Source organism: Lepisma saccharinum, chromosome 26, assembly GCF_977018435.1.
Source record: "Lepisma saccharinum chromosome 26, izLepSacc3.1, whole genome shotgun sequence".
In the NCBI taxonomy this organism is placed as follows: domain Eukaryota; kingdom Metazoa; phylum Arthropoda; class Insecta; order Zygentoma; family Lepismatidae; genus Lepisma; species Lepisma saccharinum.
Window position 1 is genome coordinate 52,379,064 of NC_139254.1, and position 27,532 is coordinate 52,406,595.

At 37.4% G+C, this 27,532-nt stretch overlaps 1 protein-coding gene across 1 annotated transcript; it reads right to left on the reverse strand.

The window, feature by feature from the left end:
* Arr1 (arrestin 1) lies at window positions 1-26,879 on the reverse strand. The gene is made up of 8 exons (XM_083112728.1): window positions 26,769-26,879; window positions 20,175-20,362; window positions 18,724-18,902; window positions 12,867-13,002; window positions 9,408-9,565; window positions 8,370-8,513; window positions 6,853-6,982; window positions 1-806 (listed from the first exon to the last, which is right to left on the reverse strand). Exons 1-8 carry the CDS (start codon window positions 26,875-26,877, stop codon window positions 675-677), a joined length of 1,176 nt encoding a protein of 391 aa, XP_082968854.1. The 5' UTR covers window positions 26,878-26,879; the 3' UTR covers window positions 1-674.
* Between the last annotated feature and the right edge of the window lie 653 nt (window positions 26,880-27,532).

Genomic DNA, 27,532 nt, shown 5'->3' on the forward strand with positions numbered 1-27,532 from the left:
ATATTTGACTGAGTAGGGAAGTAACATGGAAACAAATTAGCTTTCTATACAACTAACACCACAATTATCAGTCAGAATAATGCATTTTTATCGTAAGTATATCACTAAAAATAATACTTTAATAGTCTGTCTCATGCATCAGCAAGATATAACAAGTTTCATATTTATTAAATAATATAATGAAACTGATATTTTCGAGATTAGTATGAATGTTATACATGATAATATCCATATGATGTAATTGTTATGGTTTATTAAATATTTGCACAAGGAAATTTATCCTATATTATGACCACTACAAAGAAGCCTTCAAAGCAATTTTTTACCACCTCAAGTTGTTTCACTTTACATACATACGTAGTACTTGAGAATGTAACTTCAAGAATTTTATATTCAACTGGCTCAAAAGATTATTGCAATACTAGAAAACATTGTAAAATATTTACTTTAACTATGATGACTAAAAGTGGAGGATTTTTTGCAGGTACAATGGCTGTCTACAATATTGTGTTTACAAATTAAGTGATCTTATGTTGAAGAATCTGTCTGCTGTGATATAATAATACAGACTAAATATTATACATATTCGTTCTTACGTTCCAAGCAAGAGTATTGACAAGTAAATTGTTCGGAAGTGACCTTCAGCTTCACATATTTGTAGGTAGTCATCCCAATTAACTGTTCATTTCAAGCCGTGCAAAATCATCTGAAATAGCATTTGGGCCATCCAACTCATCAATTGTGTCTTGGCGGAAGCTTTCTATGGCTGCTTGGCTGTCAGCACGGATGGCTCTCTTCCAATCAGGCTACAATTATGATAAATTTATCACTTATTGGACACTGAATTAATTCGTTTTATCAATGTTCGTTTCTAATGTTTTTGTAAATATGTTTGTTTCTTTCATCTTGACTGATAGATTCATCTATTGAACTGGACTGAAAAAGTACTATGTAAGAAAATAATAAATAAGTTGCTAATACTCACATATTGTTATAATAGTAAAAATGTCTACATATTGAATATGTGAAGAAACACACAATAGATAGAATTGAATAAGATATCCTTTCACATCATATAAACTAAATAAGAAACTTTGTGCAGTATATTTATCTAAAACCCCCATAAAGTTGACTTATACAAAAATCTAAAATCCTATCATATTATCTTCATAATTAATAGTTAAATATGAAATATGCAATTATTTATACCCATGTAAATATTTTTTGCTAACTACTATGGTTGCAATTGCCTGCTTACCTTTGAAAAAAATATTACTGTGTGTGTGTTAGAGAAGCGAAGATGCGAAATTTTGGCTGATACTGATAAAGTATCAATATAAAATTTACCGATACCGATAACCGAATATAAAATTTAGCGATACCGATAACCGATATTCTACTGATATAATTGGTATGAAATTTCAAATGGTCATTAAAAATCTCATTTCTTTAATAAATGTATGTTCCAAAATTAATACAACAACAAAAAAAGAAGCTGCAGATTTAGAAATTTACTTTCTAAAAAGTAGGAAAAGAAAGTAGTATGTTTATATCAAAATGGCAAAATACTGCACTAAATTATAAGATATTTATATATATATATCGGATTAATAAAATTATTGGTAATTTTACCAATAAACCGATACACGAATATATATACCGATTAATCTGTCCCGCCCCTTTTCAAATTTTTTTCACATGCAGAATAAAGCTATTATACCTAATCTTTATTAGTCATACTTTAAAAATCTGACTTCTTGTCCCGAATTCCAATAGCAATAACAGAAAACACACTTGGGGGATATTTCATTGTTCAAGTTTCTGTCAATTCATTTTGCAAGTTCAACACTGACTTGGTTCCTAAATAACAATTGCATACATCAATGGTTTTGCATCAGAATTTTATTAGTTATCCTGTCAAAAATTTCACACACACATACAAGATGCATGCTAAACACTTTTGTTATTGTTTACTATTGTTCGCTCTTTACATATGTATAATATTTCAAGTTTTATATACATCAATACGAGGGTCACTATTTATATTTTGAGCCTAACAATGAAAAAAACAGGAATTTGGCATTGAAAACTGCTTTATTGTTTTTCGAAGTATTCTCCTGTATGGTCAATACACTTTTGCATTCGTTCGAACCATTTGTCAAAGCAGTTTTTCCAATCTTCTTGAGACACCTCCATAATATGTTTTTGAACGCATCAACGGCATCTTCCGCCGACGAAAATCGTTGTCCACGCAATTTATTCTTGACATTCGGGAACAAGAAGAAGTCATTGGGTGCCAAATCAGGAATGTACAGCGGATGACCCATCAATTCGATTTTTTGACTGTTCATAAAGTCGGTTGTTAGACGAGATGTGTGACAGCTGGCATTGTCTTGATGAAGAATGATCCGACGGCATTTGTTTGTTTTCCGTATTTGACCGAAGACCTCTGGCAAACAAATTGTTGTGTACCATTCAGAGTTGACTGTTCTACGTTCCTCTAAAGGCACAGTTGCCACATGACCAGTTTTCCCGAAAAAACAGGCGACCATTTGTTTCGATGTGCTTCGAGCGCGAACAACTTTTGTTGGATTGGGTTCATCTTGAAACATCCATACAGTCGACTGCTGTTTACGTTCCTGCTCATATGCATATATCCATGATTCCTCACCTGTTACAATCGTATATACGTCTTTTGAAGCACCACAATTGTATTTATTGAGCATTTGTTTGCACCAATTGACGCGAGCGTCTTTTTGAGTTTTTGTCAAATTGTGTGGGATCCAACGAGAACATACCTTTCTCACAGCTAAATGATCATGTAATATTTTATATATGCTGGTGGAACTAATGCCTATGGTTGCCTCAATCTCACAGTATGTCACATGACGATCTTGCAGTATTAGGTTTTGCACAGCATCAATGTTTTCTTGAACAACAACTGATTTTGGACGACCACTATTTGATATATTTATTTCAAACTTGTGTGGATCAGTGCTAGTTTGTAAGTTGCATATTCCATAATAACGGGTGGCGCACGAAAAACTGAACCCTGCCACGAGCAGATACAAACAAGAAATAAAATAAATAAAACAAATAAGAAATGCAAAGGTCTGCACTCTATCTTTCTTTCTTTCTTTCCTTCTCTGAGAGAAAGAAGGAAGGAAAGAAAGTGAGAAAGGAAGAAGAAAGAAGGAAAGAAAGAGGAAGAAGAAAGAAAGAAAAAAGGAAAGAACCTTCTTTTTCTTTCTCTCTTTCCTTCTGTCTTTTCTTTCGAGAGAGAGAGAGAGACAGAGACAGAGAGAGAGACAGAGAGAGAGAAGAGGGAGTTCTTTGTTTCCTTTTTCTTTCTTTCAGAGAGAGAGGAGAGAGAGATGAGATTCTTTCTCTTCCTCTTTCTCTTCCTCTTTTTCTTTCTCTCTCTCTCTCTCTTTATCTCTCTAGAAAGAAAGAAAGAAGGAAAGAAGGAAATAAAAGAGAGAGAGGGGATGGGAAAGAGAAAGAAAGAGAGAAAGAAAGGGGGAGAGAGAGGGAGAAGGCATTCTCTCCTTTCTTTCTTTCCTGAGAGAGAGAGAGAGAGAGAGAGAGAAAGGTCTCTCTCTCTCTCTCTCTCTTCCAAAGAAAGAAAGAAGGAAATAACCTCTCTCTCTCTCTCTCTCTCTCTCTAGAAAGAAAAGAAAGAAGGAAAGAAGCTTCTTTCCTTTTTTCTTTCTTTCTTCTTCCTTTCTCTCTTTCCTTCTTTCTCTCAGAGAAGGAAAGAAAGAAAGAAAGAAAGATGAGAGTGAAGACCTTTGCATTTCTTATTTGTCTTATTTATTTTATTTCTTGTCTGTATCTGCTCGTGGCAGGGTTCGGTTTTTCGTGCGCCACCCTATAGCAATGAACCTTTAAACTATCCACAAATTATGACAGAAATAGCTACAGGTAAATATAATTAGATAAATCTTGAACTATCTAATATGTAAGAATACTGCAAATATGTAGAACTGGTTGAAATATGTAAAAATATGTTAAATTATAATTAACATTTCAGTCCTATTAGTATACTCATTAACATTTTGTTTGCTGAATACAGTGAAATAAAATATACACAGAGGATTCTTTTTAATTTAAACTACTATAGGGCTTCTCCGAAGGTGCAGTGGTAGCGTCGTCGCCTTGTAATCAAGGGGTCCCAGGTTCGATACTCGGTGGAGGCACATAGTGGTTCGGATCCAACTTAAACTGTAGGTCAAGTCCCAATTAGCCTTACTGTGCATAAAGTGAACTTAAAACACCAACTCAATCAATTAATTTAAACTAGGATAATTTAAATTATTCGGTAATTCGAATAGAAGTTTATTCCCATTGAAATTCTTATTGAAATCAGTGTTAAAAATTCAGATGTAATTCGAATTTTTGAACTTTTTTTTTGGGGGGGTGGATTTGAAGGCAGCTGTCCAGAGACAGCCGTACGGAAGAGGAAGTTTTCTGTTCGCTGGTATGCAGTCTCCACCCTCACCTCAATAACGTGGAATTGCCCACCCCTTGTGCAGTCCTTAAACCTATTGATTTGTTAAAGTATTCTTATCAGTCTTCAATTGTCAGTTGTGATTGGGGTACATTGTTCGGAGTGTCAAAACGTGATGCGTACTAGCTTAACATTAGTGGAAGTTCTAAAAGAAGTGGAAAGAGGTGTAAGCAAAAAAAGTGACATCACTAAAGAGTATGGAATATATGCATATGTGATCTTAACAGTTATATGTTAATACAGTGTACTTGTTTAATTAAATGTGCTTTCCATTTTCTTGCAGATTAATTACTATTGTAAGAGGAATTGCTTTTTGCTTGCACTAAAGGACCATTCACAAATTACAGCAATTTTTATGGTAAGGTCCTTGACAAATCTTCAACTATATTATAATATTTGCCTATACATTGTTTTATCTTACCTCACAAAACTAGTCATGTACATCAATCTCAACATCCTTGCATAAATGTCCTGCTCAGAAATGTTTAGTACGAGGGCCACTATTTATATTTTGAGTCTTGGCAACACTGATTGAAGTTAGGCGCGATTTGACGTTTGCACGGAATCGTCTGGCATTATTGACCATAACGTACTTCAAATGTTTTGTCAATAGCTTGATTTGTGTTGTTTATGTTGCCTTGGAGATTGCGCGACAACAATAAAATGGAATTAACTTGTGAACATTTTCGTGCGATGATTTTTTACGATTTTCGACGTGGATTATCAAGACCGATCAACTTACTTCCACATTTGGCGATGAAGCCCCATCCTTTGCCACTGTGAAACGCTGGTATAACAAATTTAATCGTGGCCGCCATTCGCTCACCGACGAGATTCGCGAAGGTCGTCCAAAATCAGTTGTTGTTCAAGAAAACATTGATGCTGTGCAAAACCTAATACTGCAAGATCGTCATGTGACATACTGTGAGATTGAGGCAACCATAGGCATTAGTTCCATCAGCATATATAAAACATTACATGATCATTTAGCTGTGAGAAAGGTATGTTCTCGTTGGATCCCACACAATTTGACAAAAACTCAAAAAGATGCTCGCGTCAATTGGTGCAAACAAATGCTCAATAAATACAATTGTGGTGCTTCAAAAGACGTATATAAGATTGTAACAGGTGACAAATCATGGATATATGCATATGAGCCGGAACTTAAACAGCAGTCGACTGTATGGGTGTTTCAAGATGAACCCAATCCAACAAAAGTTGTTCGCACTCGAAGCACATCGAAACAAATGGTCGCCTGTTTTTTCGGGAAAACTGGTCATGTGGCAACTGTGTCTTTAGAGGAACGTAGAACGGTCAACTCTGAATGGTACACAACAATTTGTTTGCCAGAGGTCTTCGGTCAAATACGGAAAACAAACAAACACCGTTGGATCATTCTTCATCAAGACAATGCCAGCTGTCACACATCTCGTCTAACAACCGACTTTATGAACAGTCAAAAAATCGAATTGATGGGTCATACGCCGTACAGTCCTCATTTGGCACCCAATGACTTCTTCTTGTTCCCGAATGTCAAGAATAAATTTCGTGGACAACGATTTTCGTCGGCGGAAGATGCCGTTGATGCGTTCAAAAACCATATTATGGAGGTGTCTCAAGAAGATTGGAAAAATTGCTTTGACAAATGGTTCGAACGAATGCAAAAGTGTATTGACCATAAAGGAGAATACTTCGAAAAACAATAAAGCAGTTTTCAATGCCAAATTCCTGTTTTTTTCATTGTTAGGCTCAAAATATAAATAGTGACCCTCGTATTGATGTATATAAAACTTATTTCCTCTCTTTTTATTTGATTTTGTCTATGCGCAACAGGTAAATGTATAAACGGGGTTAGGTGGGAGAACAGCCACAGGCTGAACCTTGCCCTTGAATAAAGAAATTTTGAATTTGAATTTGGTTATTTTGTTTATACTGTAGTACAGTAGTTTTCTTTATTGATTTTCTTTAATAATGCATGTTTTTGTTAATTTGAATTCTGCAAAATTCGAATATTTTTCATGTCATCTTGGAGTGTGAATTAAAAGGAGTCCACTCTTTACTAAATGAGAATATTTAGCAGCAAGCAATGTCACCCTACGTCGACAGGTTTTTCCCCCAGATCAAATATCACTTGTGTTAATTGATATTAACTTCATCACATTAAAACAGAGGACAGGATGTGAACTTATGAGATCAGTACAATCAGTGAAATGCTAGTCTGAGAAAGGTTTCATTTATGCTTCTGACTGTTACTATCTTAGTGATACTTCCATATAAAGTAATCAAACATTTGCTATAACTTAAGAATCTATATTATATCCTGAGCTAATGGTTGTAGTTACCTTTGGATGCATAAGAACAAAAGGCAACTCGGCTGTCAATTCACCTCCCAAAGCTCCCAGATAGAGTTTCACCTTCACTGAGTATGACACAATTATACCAATAGCATCCCGATGGTCTGGATTGGCCAATCTAAATGGTGGAAAGAGAGAACAGTAAAGACATTAGATTGTAACTACATGTACTGTATGCTAAAGTTAAAACACAAAAATTTTATCTTCATTTCAATTTTAAGATTCAGGTCAGAAGAGTTATTTAATATTGGTGGTGGCAGGTTAAATAATTAAATGTGTGAGTATGGAAGTACAGGGATTTATGCCTGGTTACCATATAGACATGTTTGATTGATTTGTTTTATTTTAATTGGCTTTTCTGCCATTTTTGGCTAATCGTGAAGATGAGGATGAATGATGATATGATGAAGTTGATGGAGCAGCACTCACAAATAACATCCATGCCCAGGCTGGGATTCGAACTTGGGACCCCTGGCATTGTAGCTTGTTGTGATAACCACTCTGCCATTGAGATCGGCATGTAGACATGAAACTGAATGCCAGATCTACTTGCAGTTACTTCCATGGGCGTCCGGAAGGGGGGCCGTGGCCCCCCCCCCTGGAAAATGAAAGCCAACCAAAAAATATGTATTTCACACATATAATTTCATTTTAGCCACAATAATATGTGTTAATTATTGCATGAACACCATAAATTCAAATTTAAGCAATGTTTTTTAGGGAACAACACTATTTTTGGGGAAAATTTGCCTTCGTTGGCCCCCCCCCCTGGAAAAAAATACGTTCCTTGCCCCTCCCTGGAAAAAATCCTGCGGACATCCATGGTTACTTCTACATTAGGAGATGTGTGCTTTAGTGGGTAGCAATCTCACTTGCGACATGAAGGTTCTAAGAACAACACCGGTTGCCTTCAGACAATGCTGTCAAGCATTGCTTGGTGTTGCGTTTGTACATTCAAAGGAAGTACTATGAGGCAACCACTACTATTTCCCCCTGTGCTCACTGAGGTCCACTCGTAACAGGGCTCTTTACAGTGCAATCCTTGCATTTGGAACTGCACGGGGGAAGAAACGTAGAGTACCTTCAATTCTTGTGTGATGACACAAGTGGCATTCAGCACCTTGGCACACAAAAGTACACGATGACCACTGAGCACAATTGATCTGACTGATTCATCACTTTCCAGCTGCCAGTCCAGAAGGCATCAGTACAGTGGTACCTCGAAAATACTGTCTTCAAGGGGATGAGGGTAAAGGACTTAAAATATGAAAAAGGCAAAACTGAGGACATTTTATAACATGTTGCTTAATTAGTGGCAGAATTTATTTACTCTATTTGTTTATGGTAAAGCAATGAATAATGTAAAATTTAAAATACAGGAGTGACAAATCAATTTCCATTGAAAGTTGTGATTTATGTTGACTCAATCTGTACATTAGTTTGACCATTGGTAACAAATAAATAATCTGTTGCAGTGGTTTTACAAGTAGAAAATGGCTACTTACAGGGTTGAGGAAGCCAAATTAGTGTCCTGGTGCTTCAGTTGGCCATCCAATGCTATTCCTCTTCTGTCTATGTTTGATAGAAGTGTTGGCACCAAATACATTATCTTCTGCAAACTGGATCCAGGCTGTATTGGGCATCCCTCCCTAACAAAATTAAAATTACAAGTGTTATATTTCTGATTTAATCTTTTTCATTTATTCATACCTTTCTACATATTGGATTCAGGTTCTAACATCCTAAAAAGGAGCTAAATATGGTTCTTGCTGTCTAAAAGGAAACCAGTAATTCCAGTTAAAGTTCTTTCAGTTCAAAAATAGTTCTCAAATTTCTAAGGAATCTTTTGGGATAGTTATTTGTACACAGTTACTTTCTTTGGACAGCAGATTGTTTTCCAGAATTTTCTTCCACTTTTTAAGTAAGTTTTTCAGCGGGCCTGTAGAAGGGTAGACTAGGATGCTGAATTCTAGGGTGCCATTCAAAGTTTTCTTTTCTTTGTGATGGAGAATTTACACTTGGCAGGTGTATGTTCTGGTAACACACTGCTGGAATTTTCTGTTTCCCAAAGTAGTACTAATAATACATTTTAAAGATGTTCTCCAGACACCAAGACATAACTGAAATATTCTTAAATATGCTGTTTTTAAAATCAGAAATGCAAACTACGAATCTTTAAATATGACCTATATTACATAATTAGTTTTTTTTTGTTTTCTCATTTCAAAATTTGTAGGATGTAATATCACAATCCATGCCATAAGAAGAAAATATTGACGGACCTACGTAAAATGTTGGTGCTTGGAAGTTCGGTGGGGGTGAGGGCACCAAACCACAATATTGCCAAGGTTGCCGAAATATCTAGCTACGTGGCTGTTTTTCAGGGAGAGTAAAAGTAAATTTAACACCAAGTGACCATACACATGTGTGTATGTACTTTACCAATTACCATACTGATATAAAGTTTCATTATGGTTACATTTTTATGTATAGTAAATAGAAATTTTAATTTAGGATATAAGGATATAAAAATATATACTTACTGTGTCTCAAGACTGGCAATAGTTGTTTTGTATTGTCCATTTTGGAATAGCACAACATCAACTCCTTGTTGCACCATGGCCTTTAACTTCTTCACTACCTTGTTGCTGTGGTTTCTCACACAAATATTCACAGATATTTTTTCTCCATGATGATAGAGCTGGAAAATGGAAGACAAAACAAAATGGAATCACTGCAGAACCTTGCATTATTTTGTATGGTAATTAAAAATCGGTTTGATTCAACATAATGCAATATGATGTACAAGTAGTAGTTCAAATGAAATTCTCACATGAATTCTTATAATGTGATGAGATTATATGTATATAATTCAGGGCTGTTGCTGGAGGTGTGCGACATATGTCACCCATAGGCGTGCGCAGACCCTCGGATTAGGAAGGGCAAAATCATTGATGAAAGTTTAGTTGGCAAAGAAAAACCTAATTCTATCTCACTGTTTTAGTTTTATTGCATAGATGGGTGTGTGTGTATACATACACCCCCACTCCAACCAACCGTTTAGCAGTAGACTTAGTTGTTCTTACTCTTCTGCCTGGTAATATACAATGCAGTAGAGAAAGTTAATTGTGAGCGAAGCGAGCAAGAAAATTTTCAGATCCAATTTTTTGCAAAATGAAAACAATATTGATTTAATATGGAGCGCCATAGCATTCTCTTTTACAATTTTTTTCATTTAGACTGTTCGGTGACCAGGGCCAACTCTGGTCGACCCCTAGCTATGACTCTGAACTTGACAAGACTGCAAGAAAAGCATATATTGCGAGCAAGCGAGCAAGAAAATTTTACGAAATGTATTTTCATTTGTATACAATTTGAAATTGAGGGGGCAATTGAGCTCTGTGCTCCCCTTCAGGTGCTCTTGGCCACCTGGAAGAAATAATGCAAGATAGACGTGAAAACTGATTCCATCTTGAGTATTCTTTTGTCCTACTCTTACATTCTGCTAGTCTTGCTTTCCTTTACTTCAATGTTTACCCCCCCCCCTAAAATTGATTTCCGTTCAAGGTTGGGGGCAATGCAAAATGCCCCCTGTGGCTGTGCCACTCCTGTACTTGCTTTGAACCTTCATCGGCTTGAAAATACTTCATTTTCATTAAGAGTATAATATCGTTTAATAACGGCGATAAGATTCCTCTATCCTAAATTTCTAGGTGAAAATATAATAATATAGGGACATGGACGTCTGGACTTCCCCCTTTGAAATCGAATGTGAACCTCAAAGTACATTTTCACACATATAATTTGATATCAGTCATAGTAATTTACATTAATTATTATAATGGGGATGCAGGAATGCGATAATTTCAAATTTAAGAGGTGTTTTTTGAGGGGGAAACACTATAATCGGGGTATTATGGCTTATGGGAAAATACCTTGCTTGTCCCTCCGTAGAAAAAATTGCGAACATCCATGATTTGGCGGGGGGCATTTGCCCCTTCCCCCTTGCCCCCCTGTGTGCATGCCTATGATGTCACCATACATGGACATGTGCTTTAAGGGATCTCGCACTTCCGAAATATATATACAGAAATATAATGGTACTCATTTCTAGTACAAGCATTATCAGAATCGAACAAGAAAGGAAAGAAAAGAAAGCTAATTATTGATATCACTCCATTTGTAATCACATATTTTCCCATAGAGTACTAATGTTTTAGTATGTTAAATGACAGATAGAATAATTGTCAGCGGATGATATGTAGGGTATGGCTGAAGAACCTAAAAATCAAACTATTATGCTTTTGATGGCCCATAGTGCAAAAACAAGGCCTTAAAATGTTACTAAGAAAAGTTGTTTCTGTTTATGACCTCCACACACTGTGAAAGTTACCAGTGGTTCTTGGTGAAACTCTGTGTGTTTAAATAACAATAGGTAACAGGGAGGCAATACCATTATAATTATTATTATTACATTATTCCCTCTGCAAGGAAATTGAATCAGGCCCATAGTAAAAAAATAAAACAGAATACTATAACCAGCATAAGCAATGATCATGCCAGAGTGGTGAATAAACATTCAAGAGTCTGCAACTGTCTCCTGACATCATTAATGTTTTAATGGAACAAAGATACTTATTATTATTCCTGAGTTACAACTTGTAAGAATGACAACATATATTTTATACTTCCACAACCCTGGGGGGGGGGGGGGGTCTTTGTATTATAGAGTTTATATTTAACAAATCAACATTTTCTACAGTTTCACAGTAAGTGCCTGACTGATTCAATATTTGTTATTTTTCAATTTAGTGTTTTAACATTTTATACTTTGCTGTAACTCTTGTAAAATTTATATACTGAGAGCCTAACTTTATCGTACTACAACTCTATGAGGGGCATGTCTCTGAAAGGGTCTTCCTGGTAGTGTTGCCTTCTAATGAAAGGGTCTCAGGTTCAATTCTTGGTAGACACACATAGTAAATTGAATCCGGCTTTAAACTGTGGGTTCAGTTCTGATTGGCTAACTGTGAATAAAGTGGACTTCACACAAACTTTTCTAATCAATGGTCGGTGTTGAAATTGTCATTAATGTGGATTTGCTCCTTCCGAGTGTAGATCTTTTCCTACAGATGAATTTTAGAATAAGTGATAATTATTCAACCTGGCAACTGCTCCACTATTTTTTTTTCATTCAAAGAACTTATGGAATCTTACTTACGGTTGTTTATTTTAAGCTTTTTGTAGTTAATTTTATAGATTAAATTATTTTTATGAGCTTCACAGTAAATTCTTTGTAGAATTTCAAAGAAATTCCACATTTCTTTGAAGCAGTGAACACTAAAAGTGAACATGCTTCTTGTGTTCAGAAATCAAGTCTACCAACATCCATATCAGAATAAACATTCTTATACTTATTCCTTAACCTTATAGTTTACACACACGATATTGGACATCATCAGCTTATAACTTCAGTACAAATCTCACTTTTGCTGGAGAGTGGAATAGGCCCTTCTTGTGTTATCCCCTTCAATTGTTTTTACATACTCACAGATAATGTAGTATCAAACCCAACCTTGAAATACACGTAATGAAAAAAAATGTTTTGAATGACATAAATTGAAATGAAATATTGTGAGTAATGTTAAAAATCATTGAAAGCATAAACTACTTAAATCTATGGCACAAACATAATTGAAAATTCACTTCTTTGTATAAAATAATACAGATTATGTGTTACTTGTAAAAAAGTATATTCATCACATATTGTTTTTGGTGATTTACAGTGTATTATCTGCAGCAGTGCTCAAAGTAGTCGGTTCCAACTTTGATTGTTTGCTTAACCACCCCTCTACCTCTTCCAAAACTTGACCCCCCCCCTCCATCTAGGAATTTCCACTTCGAGTATTGAAGCTGGCAACGATTCACTAAAATCAATATATTTGTTTGCAAACAACAAAGAATTTTTATTATTTTATTCAAAAAGTTAATAAACTACTTACTTGCTTATCTAGAGTAACTTCCAGCTCCAGTTCTCCAGGACTAAGCATAAAATCTTTCCTTACCACTGTGCATGGTTGTCTGCCTTGCTTACTTGGTGCATACTGTACTTTACGAATAGCAAGTGTCACTGTGCTCCTGCAAGAGTAATATACTTATTGTTAATTTGCAAAACACTGCAATATGAAGGAAAACACCAAACACTCTTTTTAAACTTGGAGTAACTGAATAATGACAAGCAAGATTATCAAGTAAAGGACAGTAGATGTTAAACCACAAGAGATGAGAAAAATTTGGATATTCATAATGGACTTGCACACCAAATATGAATTTTTAACCCTAGAACACTACCGTACGTAAAATTTATGTATGCTTTGTGCTCAAATCCCTCCCCTGCCTCCCACCTCGCACCCACTCACCCCTCTGCCTAGCAGTGCCTCGGGCATTCTCTCAGATGAGAGGCAGCGCTGTGTTATGGAGGATGCAACGTCTTTAGTTTGTTCATTATGGTGGACTCTGTACGCGAATAATACATAGCGCTAGTACAGCACCTTGAATAACGTAGTGTGGAAAACGGCACAGTTCTGCGCACTCTGGCTGGTTCCACTCGAAAATGATCCGCTAGAGGCGCTGGTGTTGAACCCGCTGCTTGGTATTCGTCTGCTTATAATGGAAGTAAATGGAGTTTTCGCTGCAACGTCTGATTCTTTTACATGAAGCATTTCTATGAATGTGATAATTGCTATGATATTTGGTACAGTGGTTGCGAAGATATTAACGAACATTCTAGACAGTCGACCACGTCCTGTTATCGTCATACTTTCGTTAATAATACGGGAGAAAAAATACGCGTGGAATGTTCTTGGCAACTAAATTTTTGTGTATGAATTAGGTTCATTATTATTATCATCATCATCATAATTTCTTTTAAAGATATACACACTGAAGCATTTGTATTTTGGATATTTATCTCTTTTCTTCTGCTTTAAACTAATCGCGGCGATGATGATAATGATGATTCCATGAAACGACAAGGGGAACCCCACAAAACTTTCTTAGTGCCATCGACATGAGTGTAAGGAAACTTTCAAACCAATGGGACAAGCGACACAGGATGTTCACACTGTCACACTAGTGACACACACTTCCAGACTGTAAAATAGCATTCATTGCACATGAGGGTCCAAACAGCAAACGACACGTTCATATGGCGTATTCGCGTGCTACTTGTTACTTCGGTCGGAAAGCTCCTTAAAGGAAGGGTGCTCAGACCGAAGCGACGTGCTACAGGGGGAGTTCCCAACTAAGTGACAAGCGACATGGTGCCTTCAGTCTATTGGCAAGCGTTCGCTGCTAATTGTGCGAACAACAGATAGGCGACACGAAAAACCGCACATTACAACAACAGATCTAGGCGACACGATAAGTCACACTTGTCACTTGTGCGTCGCTCAAACTGGGTCATTTCCTCAACATGTTGCCATGGTTTGTTGTTCGCGTATGCATGATGCAATGAGTGTCTTGCTTTAGGGAGATTGCGCACCAAAGCGACAAGGGGCACGCGACACTTATCGCTTGAGGATTTCACCAACCGAACGCTGGCCTGTGCTTCCCGTCATGCCGCTACGATGTGAAATGTTGCTCTTGATTGGCTCATTTCCAAGCAACATGTGTCACTTCGGTGTGAAAGTTGCCTTGGACCGAAGGACCCGTGTTGCTTTGGTGTGAAATCCTTGTATCATCCTCGCGTGTCGCTTTGGTGTAAAATCTCCTTGAGGAAACGGTGCAGTCAGAGCTTGTGTCCCTACGGTTCGAAAGGCTGCATTGATTACGGACTGCTCGCTTCCAAGCGACACTTGTGGTTTGTCACCTCGGTATGAAATATCTCTCAGGATACTATTTATATTCTAATAACATAGAAAAATAAAACTCTAGTGCACAATCCAACACCTGACATCTGGAATCACTTTGTGATGTTTCTTCTTGTGTTACACATGCTATTTATTTATTAATTTTATTTTACTCTTCTTTCCAAATTAATGTCATTTCGTGACTGCAAATCACTCCACAAATATAACTGTTTCCATCAATTCACGTACCGCCTTTCAAGACAAACAAATCTACATAATATATTCCAAAAACTAACAAAGCCGCATTAAATTAACACTGACATTGATCGCACTGCCATCTATGTTTCTCATCCGTCTGGGGAACTAGTTTCTTGGGTTGTTTTCCACACTACGTTATTCAAGGCGCTGTAGCGCTAGTAATAGAAGAAAATTTGTTCACGTAATTTTGACATTTGTAAATTCGATTTGGATAGTTAGATTTTGAAAACAAAAGTTTAGAACCATGTACTATTTTCTTATAAGACTTTAAAATTACATTCGTTCCTTATTTACAGCATTATGAATATTATTATTGTTTGCTTTTCATTGTTTGAACTTTTCGCCTTCATTCTTAATGTATGAACAGGCTTGTCAATCAAGACCTTCTTAAAATATTCTATTTTTAATAAAACCATGTTTATACATTTTAAAATGAAGAATAAAACTCCAATATAAGGAAAATGAACAAAATAATGTTCACAAAGATCTGTCATTTTGTTTTCATGATGTAGAAGTTGTTTTAAAAATCAATTCCTTTATGTACGTAAGATTTATGTAGTGCTAGTTACACTGTAATATTGGAACACGGTAGTGTTCTAGGGTTCATGCAACACCCTTGCTAAAACAAATTAGAAATGATATCTTGCTAATAGTAATTGTAGAAGTTATTTTTTCCTTTCAATGTCTTCACCGTTTCTTACCTTGTCTTTTAATATCCAAAACCTAGTTATGTTTGTTGTGCTAGTAATAATTTTGAGATTAATTCTGAGCATACACTTATGATTTTAATCTGTTTTCTTTCAGTTTCCTGTAATATCCAATGACTATTGCTCTATAATCAAGAAATCTATGAACAATACAAAATTATCCATTTTAAAGTATAGATTCAGTATTACTTATTATCTTTGCATTAGATGGTCTTGAAAACAAATTTCGCTATAATTGCTTTATCCCTTTTATCTTTCGGAGAATGATGAAATTTTTTCTTTGTAGGCCAGATGAAAATCAGTCAATGTTATTGAAGCAGGTAGGTGTAAGACCCAATCATAAACAAGTGCAATATATTTTTGCTTAATATTTATTTTATTTAATCTGGGAGGTGTAATGTTGCTTAATTGTAAGCAGTATTTCCTTTGTTCATGTGGTCCTAGGTTCATTACCTGAGTGGACAAACATCTTCTATGTTGACTCAGCATTGTTGGGATATTTGTGTCGTATGGGTGGATTAGGGTGGAAGTGGAGGGTTTGCCATGAAATATCTAGGTGTAACAATCAACATAATAGTAATGCTTCAAATTAGGTTATCACTTCCATCAACATTTATAAAATTAACAATAAACCTTGTTACTTACAAGAGTGAAGTTGAAACACATTGATGATTTCTGTCTGTTAGCAGACCCTACCAGTTATCATGTGGTGATCTCATCCATTAAGAGGGACCCAGGAGATCGACTGTGCATTGTTATCTACTTACTGGAGCTTACTACTTCCATTGCAACAGGAATTTGAACATTTACCTGCTGCATTGGCCACAGTGGGGAAGGAGAAGGCAACAGAGAAAGAGGACCTGATATTTCAGATGATGAGCTGTAAAGCTATTGCCCTCTGAATGAAAGAACCCTTTCATCAGGAAGTTCAGTCTCATGTCTACACCAAACATGAGTTTGGCCATGGGCGTAACTTAGGGCATAACTTTCTGTGGGCAAAATTGAACTTGGGGCTTAACTTCGGAAAAGTTTTCCATCCCATAAAATAGAACCCACATTATTTGCGAAATCACAAATATTAAATTTTATTACTGTTGTTGTTATTATTATTCTCTTCCTTTCTCTGCCCCTCAGGTCCCAGGAGGTTAACAAAAGCACACTTGACTTGTTTTAAACCTGAAAATAAGGGGGGGGGGGGGGGCAAGTGCCCCTCTTTGCCCCTGCCAAGTTACGCCTAAGAGTTTGGCACACAACAGGCAATTCAGAGGTTGGAACTGTACCAGGATAAGCCAGTGGAGACAGCTGAATAAAATGGCTTCTCACCTCAGATGAGAGAAGCTCATTAACTTTCGCTGGGAAATTATGCTGAATACTTTCATCCATTGGAATGCTGCCAGCCTCGCTCTACAAAAAGCCATCACATCATTATTTTACTTTACCGATTATTGGCTTAATCTTACGTAGTGACTCAATTAACTCCAGACCTTTAAGTGAAAATTGTCAGGTTGGGGAATATTTACTAGTCTTGGGAATAGCTGGGGAATATTACTGTGGTTATGTGGCGACAATGAAGCAAGCTGAGGAGATACTATCTTCCCCACCTCTCCCTTTCAAGTACTGATTAACTCACAAAATGCCATTCAATTTGTAGATTGGTATTAGCTCTATATATTTTCTGATATATTAGAATTATTTTAAAGAAATTTATAAGAAATGGAAAACTGACTGTGACGGAACAGCCCAGTGAGGGCCTGGGCCTACGTACCGACTGCCGGCCTCATTCCCACCTGATCCTACTTGCTCACTCACCCGAAGTGGGCGATCATCCAACCAGTTAGGCGAGGGGCGACATGTGGTCAGCATGACGAACCTCCCAGTCATCGTCATAGGTCTCCATAACCAGGCTGTACTACTCATTCATAGCTCCCCAATTTCCTCATGATGGTGGGTAGTCACTGGTCCCTTACAGAGGCCAAAATCTCAGGAGAAAGTTGTTATGCTTCCTCAGGAGGCTCAAACCTGCACGCATCCTGTAGCCGGTGCCCAAAGCATGATGCCTTAGACCGCATGGCCATGGTGCAGGATGAGAAATGGAGTACCCATCTGCATAAGGGCTAAGATAAAGAAAGTGTGGGGCCCTAACCCCACACCCCCTATACGCCTTCATGGCATGGTGCAAAGCACAGAAGAGCACACATCTGCAGAAGGCCACATGTTTGTCAGTGATTTGTTATTTTTGTTATTTAGCGTTGCTTCTCTGCCACTTTTGGGTAATTGCAATGATGAGGATGAGTGATGATCTGATGATATTGATGAAGGGACACTCACAAAGGACACTCATGCTTAGCCGGGAATCAAACCCAAGACCTCTGGCATTGTAGCGCACTGTGCTAACCACTCCACCATGGAGGTCGGCATGTCTATCATGATAGGGCCCAGATTTTGATGACATTTCATCTTTTAACTGGTCCAACTTAGACATTTCTAACTAGTACAGAAATCCTGAACAACCTCCTCAGGTTGAAGAAATGTTATTTTTTGGTCATTTTTTACCATTTTTTATTTTTTGGTCATTTTTTAAAATTTTGTGTCATTGTTAGGTTATTTTTTAACATTTTGCATCATTTTTAGATCATTTTTTTAAACAAGTTCGTGTTATTGCATGCTGAAACATAAGAAGTTCAACAATTTCTGTTTTCTCTGAATGTTATCTTGCGGTACTTATTCTGTGTTTAACTTACCAGCGCAACAAAGCCTGTCTGAAAATCGCGAAATGCAACATTGTCGAGTTTCTTATTCACAGTCCGTACAACACACCAAGGTGAAGAAGCAATTGTTAAATTGTTTGTCTTGGAATATATATACTATTTTCAATAAGCAGATTGAGTTTTGTACAAATTTTTGGGTAATTTTTCAAAGATTTTAGGTCATTTTACAGGATTTTTGTTGTCATTCTAAAGGTCATTTTTAAAACATTTTTAGGTCATCAAAATCCGGGCCCTGGTCATGAATATTGCATGGAAAATTCAGAAATACGTTCATACCTTTTATGAGAACGATCTGTATCAGAGTCTCCACTGAATAGTTTCACATAGTATTCAACACCACACGGTTTCCCTTGATCCTCAGAGCCTGGTTGTAAAGTGACAGAGGGAGGAGCGGTTGTCGGTAGATTGAATGTGAAAGGGAAAGCATTGGGACCAAGTTTCTTCATTAACCGTTCCTGCAATTATCAAAATGCATTTAATTTTATTCAATTTATCTACTGTGCACCATATCAAACATTGAATGTTTGTATATTGCACATTTTAAATGCCAATTTTAAATCTTCTGAATCAGTTATCAGATAGAGGAACAATACTAACTTTTATTTCTATGAAAATAAATTTAAAATAATGTTACAGTAATGAAAATAACAATCTATACATTTTACCTTAGGAATTTGTATGACAAAGCACTCCAATACAGTATCCTGGCTCAAAATAAATTTATGCAGATTGAGTTTTAAGAACAATTATAGCTTTTCTTCTGGGCCTTTCTGATAGCAGGGCTTTCCTGCCTTTCTAATGTTGTCACCTTGTTATCAAGGTGCCTTGGGTTAGATTCTTGGTGGAGACAAATTTTGTAGTGGTTCAAAACCCAGTTAAAAACCTGTAGATTCAGCTCTAATTACCCTATCTGAACTGTTGCAATCACGACCAGAGAGCTGCAGATCGGGCAGATTCGCTTACTAGGCCCGCCTGGCTGACGAGCAGGCAAGTAAAACTGTAGACCTGGGTTTTGACCCGTCAAGCATCGAAAGCCCACAGGTACCTGGAAGGCCTTGACGAAAAGAATTTTAAACAAATAAAAACCATTTTTTTCTGCAGTAATGTGCCAATAATAACTGCCAAATACATAGATTATAAACTAAATAACTAACTCTTTAGCCTTCTTAAACCCAAAGGTTTATGTCTGCAGCAACACAAGCTTTCAATCTGTCCCTATCCTGGGCAAGATAAAACAATCTTTTCCATCCTTGCCGATTTCCTTTAGGTCCATCTCAACGTTATCCCTCCATCTTCACCTTGCCCTTCCTACAGGTCTCTTACCATCAAGTTTCCCAAGAAGAAACTCTCGTTTCCTCTCCCATTCATGCCATAGGCATGAAGTAGATTATAAATAATAAATTGTTAATTACATAAACACTTAAAATTAATGTATTTGTCATGTTTATTGGTTTTTGTTTCGCAATATTCTAATGATATCATCTAATAGTTATCAGCAAGTGATTAAACTTTTTTCAGGTGGTTCATTGTTTATGTTATTCCATGGTAATATCTGTTAAACATAGTTATGAAAGTAAAACAGCAAACGTGTCATAAATTATTAAATTTATAAGCATTTAATTCAGTAATAAATTTTATTCATTAGTTTTGGTTAGGAATAAAACATCAATCATATTATAAATATTTGCACACAATGCATTTTATCACATACTGCATTCATAACTTACCTGTAACTTTGAATTGTTTACATCTTTTTTGAGTGGTGGGTAAATTTGTTCTGAAGTGAGGAATAGATCTTTCTGAAAGTGAAGCCCCATGACTTCGTCCTCTTCTCTGCCATATCTGAAGGAGCATACTACTTGTCCAAATATTTTTCTATCCTTCAGGTAGTCGGAATCCAAGAGAACTACTCCATCTGATAGAGAAAGAGAAATACACATTTGTAAACATAAGAAAATATGTAATTGTTCCTTATGTTTATTGATTATGTAGCATTAAGAACAATTTGCAAGATTCTTGAAAATCACTTATAAATTAACACATGTACAATAATGTTATTGTCATTGTCTACTTGTTTGGCATAATGCACTACAAAGTACGGGACCTAGTTTCAAATCCTGTGTAAGACACGAATATTTCTTTGTGTTAGCTCCAGAAATATGGACAGTATCGACACGGGCAGCTGAAGATAAAATTTTCATCCAGGGGAGGTAGATTTTAGGCACCTCCTACTTCCCATCTTGCCCCCTCCCCCTCCCATGCTTCTACACTCCTACTTTCCACTTCTTCCAATAAAAACATGACCATGTTATATATTTGCAGTTTCAATAACGAAAAATATTAGCCACATTTTTTTATATATTTTAAGTGTTACTGTTAAAAAAAATGGTTATGGTAGGTACGTATTTGTTTAATACCTACATAATGACATCAAAACAACAGTAATCTCATAGCTTAAATTACTACATGATTTTGCAACATACTTAATATATTATGCAGTAGTAACTTCAATTAATTCTTGTCAACAATAAATACAACCTTTTAAAAACAAAAATAGCCACACACTTGTTGGAGGCACATAGTGGTTCGGATTCTACCTTAAACTGTAGGTTCAGTCCAGATTAGCCTCTCTGTGCCTAAAGTGGACTTAGAAATAAACTCCAACCAATAGCGATGCTTATGTAATCTGAAATATGGCTTTGGTGCTAATCAAGAAGGACACCTTGCAGGCCGTAGCCATGCAGGGGCCAGGGGGGGCTCAGCCCCCCCTGGAACTGCCGTCAGCCCCCCCTGGCACTGCCATCGCCCCCTTTACGTTAGGTAAACTATTTTGCATAATTTGTTTTCAGTGAAGAGTGAAAATGTAGACAACTCACAACTTGAAGGATAAATCCACAGAATATGAACAGTATCTATTACATTCGCTCATTTTGTTTATGAGCAGAAGTAGCTGCAAGTATTTAGAATATTCTCTAGACTTCAGAAAGTTCTTTCATAGGGGAGCTTCTTTATCTGCACCTTCACTGTCCTGGTTGCAACCTCCCGTTTAGACAGAAATCTGTGACTTTGATGTCATCATGCAAGTTCCCTCCGCATCTGCGTCAAAGGTCAACAACAGCTCCCAAGTTTTGGGAAGGAAGGGGAGTTTAATTGCTTCGGCCGGGGGTGAAATATACTGTAGGCACTGTGATTAAATATTGTGCGTTTTTGTAAGTGTTGTGTTATGTATTTGCTTGTACGTGTGTAAGGGCAAAAATATGTATGTGTGAGTGTGAGTGTGTGTGTCCGTATCTATAGGTTAGATTACCTTTCTTATATGTAATTTCTCTTTGTATTTTTTATTTCTCTGTAATTTTTTATATATTTTTTTTCTTCCTTTTTTTCAATATTTTAATTATTTCATATTCAATTTTTTTGTAAACATGGTCAAGTGGAAGAAAAGGCTCCACAGCCTTAACTTCGCCATGTAAAAGAAGACGAAATAAATAAATAAATATACATATCTGTATCATCTAAAATAGTATGGGGTGTGTAAGGGATAATTTCAGTATCAGTCAATTAACACTTCAAGAGATGTTTTAAAAGATGTAGAAAAATGTAGTATTTGTGTAGTATATGATATTTATAAATGAATGAGCGCCCCCCACACACATAATTTACCTTTATTTAATATTTTTTTTTTAAAAAATGGACTTGGTTTACAAAGCCCCCCCCCTGATAACCCGTGAGCCCCCCCTGGAGATCAATTCTAGCTACGGGCCTGACACCTTGGTTTGGTGCTTCCCGGAGGCCAGTGTCCCGGCAGTCACCTGGCTTTTAAGCCGCCCCTGAGCATTGGGAGTGGGCGTAGATTAAGCATGGCTGTTGGTGACACTTGCTTCTATATTTCTCTCTGGCACCATAATTCCTTTAGCAGAACCACATTTTAACTTAAAAGGAGATGTTAAGGCTTGGGAAATTGTGTTTACCATGGAACTTTGTGTAGTGGTAGAGTGCCCAAAAGATATATTGATATACCAAGGTGCATGAGCTAGCCACCCATTTTCGAGAGGAAAATGCTTCAAATTTCGAAGCTTTCCAAGCAAGGTGAAGATGTGTGACTGTCAAGTGGCCTCTGGTGCCACAGTGGAAGTGTATCAGTTTCATGTGCCAAAGCTTGTGGGTTTCTCGATTGTCATACATTTTTGATTAACTCAAGAAACTTTTTATTACATTTTAATTTATTGAAATCAAGGAATAACATTTTTTGTAGATTATTCCTCAGTCAAGACAATTTTCATACAGTATTTCCCCCAGCAAAGATAATTAGGAGTAAAATTGTTGGGATTGTGTCTCACAAATGAGAACCACTGCTCTACAACGTAAGGTTGATTGGCCTTGAAAAGTGTCACGAGGAAGAAAACTTGGAGATCCCATAAGCTAGCCCGTGTACTATTTTCTCTCCTTTTTGCTTTGATATAGAACAAAATGAAATATGATTTATAGTAATATTCATGTATTCAGTGTTGTCAGTTGTCTTCTTAACTGTTTATTCGCTACATTAATAGATCTTATAAATGAGTTAATATGCCTAATTTATTTGTCATCTGTTGTGTTGTGTTTTGTTTAGAACAATTCATCTAGTGTTAAGTGAGTTGAACTTGAGCATGTTACATTCGTGTTCTGCGTTTGGACGTACTATAAATCGTTCGCATGTTCACTTTTAAATTATTTCTACGAAATTTAATGATGGTAGTTCAACGTTATGAAATAAGCTTATGAGCTTGTTTACACTCACTCATACAGTGTCACAAGCCATGGAATTTGATGGATTGGAATTTTTCACATCTTAGATATATGAAATTAACTGAGTCGTGGAAGGAAGGCATTTCTTGGATTACATTGTATTGAACTTTTCCGTTGGACCGTTTCCTTTCCTCCTTTTAAAATCTCGCTTATTGTCCTGTATCAGTGTGTTTCATCTACAGTCCAGCAGAATTAACTTGAGAGAAATAACCGCTCTGTGAGTGATGCAACTGCGCTCGAATTGGCTAGAGCGGGGGACTTCCTGCTGTAACAGGCCAACGGAAACTCTACAAACTCTACTTAGAGTTTCCGTTGGCCCGTTACAGTGGGAAGTCCCCCGCTCTAGCCAATTCGAGCGCAGTTGCATCACTCACAGAGCGGTCATTTCTCTCAAGTTAATTCTGCTGGACTATACATCATAAACTGTATCATTGTGGCTTCGAGGGTCTCCCCAATGGCGCAGTGGTAGCGTCGTCGGCTTGTAATCAAGGGGTCCTAGGTTCAATTCCCGGTGGAGTCACAGAGTGGTTCGGATCATACTTTAAACTGTAGGTTCAGTCTCGATTAGCCTTACTGTGCATAAAGTTGACTTAAAACATAAACTCAACTCAACATTATGTCTTAGAGCAGCCATGATTGAGGCCAGTTCTTGTAAGCGTGCGGAATTCAAGCGGGCGGGCGGACAGAAGATAATAACACAGGCATTCATGATTGAAAACTAATGTGCAGTTGGTGCGGATGTAACGAACAATACACGGTGGATATTTACTTGCAAACGACAATGACACGATACCTGAAATCACTCACTTTATGAAATTTAATTTGGATAATATGTGTTAAATTTGTATAACTGTCTATTGTGATCGAGCCGGACCCCGTGGCGGAGTGGTTAGCACATCGCCCTATGACGCCAGAGGTCCTGGGTTCGAATCCAGGCCTGGGCATGGATGTTTGTGAGTGTCTATTCATCAATATCATCACTCATCCCCATCTTCGCAAATTAGCCAAAAGTGGCACAAAAAGAGAACTAAAGTAAAGCAAATCAATCAATCAATAAATCTATTGCGATCGCAAAATAAAATGAGTAATTAGCGTGCTCGTAATATATAGACATTTTTATTGAAATCCAAATTTTCTCGCACTCAATAGAGAGTAAGAGACTCCAAAATGCCAACCTCACTTCCACACCCTGAACTGCATTTTGCACACTAACGAAGCTCTGACGTCTATAACAATGACCAGTAGTGTTGTATGCTATCCATTTGTGTTTGTGATCATCCCTTCCTTCATTTCATCTCATCACAATTTATCAAGCTCGTGCCGTTTGAAAATAAGTGATGTACTCCTTGTTAATGTTTTCTAATAAATTATAGTTTGTTTATATTACATAAGCAGTCAATATCGCTGAATTTTTAAAGAGTTTCTTAATACAAATTTATTAATATTGGGGATTGCGGAGCTACTGTCCACGTCGAATAGCACCTAAAGCTATAAGACGCGGAACCATTAATTAATTAATGCGACACTGCAGTCAAATGTCCGTTCACCTTGTCCTCCAGCTGACAGCACCAAACTCACGCAAACTATGCAAATGCACGAAAAGGAAATAATAATTTAAATGCATTAAATATATTGGCAAATAATATTTACACAAACCTCATCTTCGCAATTAGCCACAGTGGCAGAAACGCAAAGTAAAATTAATCAAATCATTCATTGTTGATTCTTGACCAATCATAACATTAAATATAAATCACGTTACATGCGTTCTGAGTACTGTCATCTACATGGTAGTTCAGTATTAAAACTACGTATGTCGTATGTCAAACTCGTCTTGCTCTTCACTAAGCGTCTGCTGGGTTTACTCTATCATTTTCCGAAGTGAACAACTTGTCTGCTCTCAGCACTTTTAATTCTTTTTACAAATCTTTCGTCTCGCTTTAAATTGAATACTGCTCTCCGATCTGGTTCATGGCGTTCCCCTCAAATTAAGATACATTAAATACCATTCTAAATTTCTTCTTGGCAATTGTTTGTCACCACATAGAAAATACCTACAAAGCCCATCCTTCTGAAAATATTAACTATCCACGTTCCTCACGACAGAAATAAATTGCCTTATCCAGCGTTCCTTGTTTCACATAGGCTACTACCCAGCCAATACAAAAACTTAGAGAACTACAGTCTGGCAGAATTAACTTTAGAGAAATGGCCGCTCTGTGAGTGATGCAACTGCGCTCGAATTGCCTAGAGCGGGGGACTTCCCGCTGTAACGGGAACTGTTGAAAGGACTCACAGAGTTTCCGTTGGCCCGTTACAGCGGGAAGTCCCCCGCTCTAGCCAATTCGAGCGCAGTTGCATCACTCACAGAGCGGCCATTTCTCTCAAGTTAATTCTGCCGGACTGTAGGTAGACATTTTTGAAAATCAGGCACGTTTTAGAAGGCAGTTGTGTAATAACGCGCAGCTAAGTACCTCATGCACGTTTAGTTTATGTTCTTATTTTCTCTTGTTAGTACATTCCAATGTAAAATGGCTAATGATGTACCAGTACAAACAAAAATAACCGAACTTTGGCCACCACGGAGTTGAACGTACAGGAGACATGGCGTTTCCTGTACGATCCAGAATCCAAACGGAAGGCGTCGACATGGAAATCATCCTCCTCACCCCGACAAGAAAGATTTCGTGCAGACAGAGCCAAGGAAAAGATTATGCTAGAAGTTTCCTTTGATATCCAAGGATTGGTACATTTAGAATTCATTCCTAAAGGTCGAACCGTCAATCGGGATACGTATGTTGCTATTCCTCGTCGTCTTCGAGATGCAGTACGTCGGAAAAAGCTTCATTTGTGGCAAAGCAAGAACTGGGTCCTCCACGACGACAATGCCCCCGCACACCGGTCGCTCAAGGTGAACGAATACCTCAGAAAGCGCAACATTCCTATGCTTCAGCAGCCTTCATATTGCCCGGATCTGGCCCCAGCTGTACTACCTCTTTCAGAAGATGAAACAGTTGCTCGTGGGCCTTCCCGATGGCGCAGTGGTAGCGTCGTCGCCTTGTAATCAAGGGGTGCTGGGTTCGATTCCAGGTGGAGGCACATAGTGGTTCGGATCCCACTTTAAACTGTAGGTCCAGTCCCGATTAGCCTTACTATGCATAAAGTGGACTTAAAGCAACAAATCAATCAATCAATCGATCAATCGAAACAGTTGCTCAAAGGGCGGAGATTCGTTTCAGCTGACGAAGTCACGACGTATGCGACGCGCGCTCTGAAGGAGGTGACCAAAGATATCCTCCAGTCTCCAGTGCTGTTGTGGCAAATGGTACGAAAGCTGGCAGAATGTGGCAAATGGTATGAAAGCTGGCAGAAGTGCGTCACTGCGCAAGGTCATTACTTTGAGAGTGGTGTTCTGCAAAAGGGTGTATTGTATGTGTAATAAAGGTTACTGTAAAAGTTCGGTTTATTTTTGACTGTACTGGTATTTCGAATCCTCTGTTAAAGATTCTGTGATGATACAACTTTATCCCACTTACCAACTGGGTCCACTCCACTTATGTGATCCACGAAATCCCTCCTCCCGAGATAGAGGGTGATTTTGCCATTGGGAGAAGACTTCTTGAACACCTTAAAGTTAACAACCATCTTTCTACCGTACTGCGAACAGTGGATCGAGTGCCTTTCTTCTTATAACCGTACTGTTGCACCGCAAAGGCTTCTGGGGTGACTTGGAAAACGTAGCCATAATGGGATAACAGAAAGTTAATCCAATAATGAACTGTGTCGCAAGGGACACGGGGAAGAAACGTGACCTCGTTTTGTGAATGTCATCCTACTCGACTGTAATTCAACATCTTGGAAATGTCATGTTGCCAATGCGATCAGATATAGTACAGGACGAGATGAGACGAGACGAGACTCATCTCGTATATGAAATAGTTGTCTCGGTCTCGCCTTAAGGGGATGAGGGACAATTTCGCACCATTTGTACATTTATTTCAATATCGTCCGAATGGGCAATGCTACTGACGAATAAAGTTGGTGTTCAATAGAGTATGAATTTATCCACATGCTGCAAGTGAAATCTTTTTTTTAAAAGTTGATTATTAAGTTAGATACGATGTTTGAAAAATATGATGAATAGAATTTTCAGAAACCCATGTATTCCTTATGGGGAATCAACTTCAACTTAAAGTTACGGCTAATCAAATGGAAGTTTCTACATTTCCGTCTGTCAATTACTACTTCAGTCTGTCCTTTTTCCGTTGATATATTTTTCTATGCCAGCGGAAGTTTGATA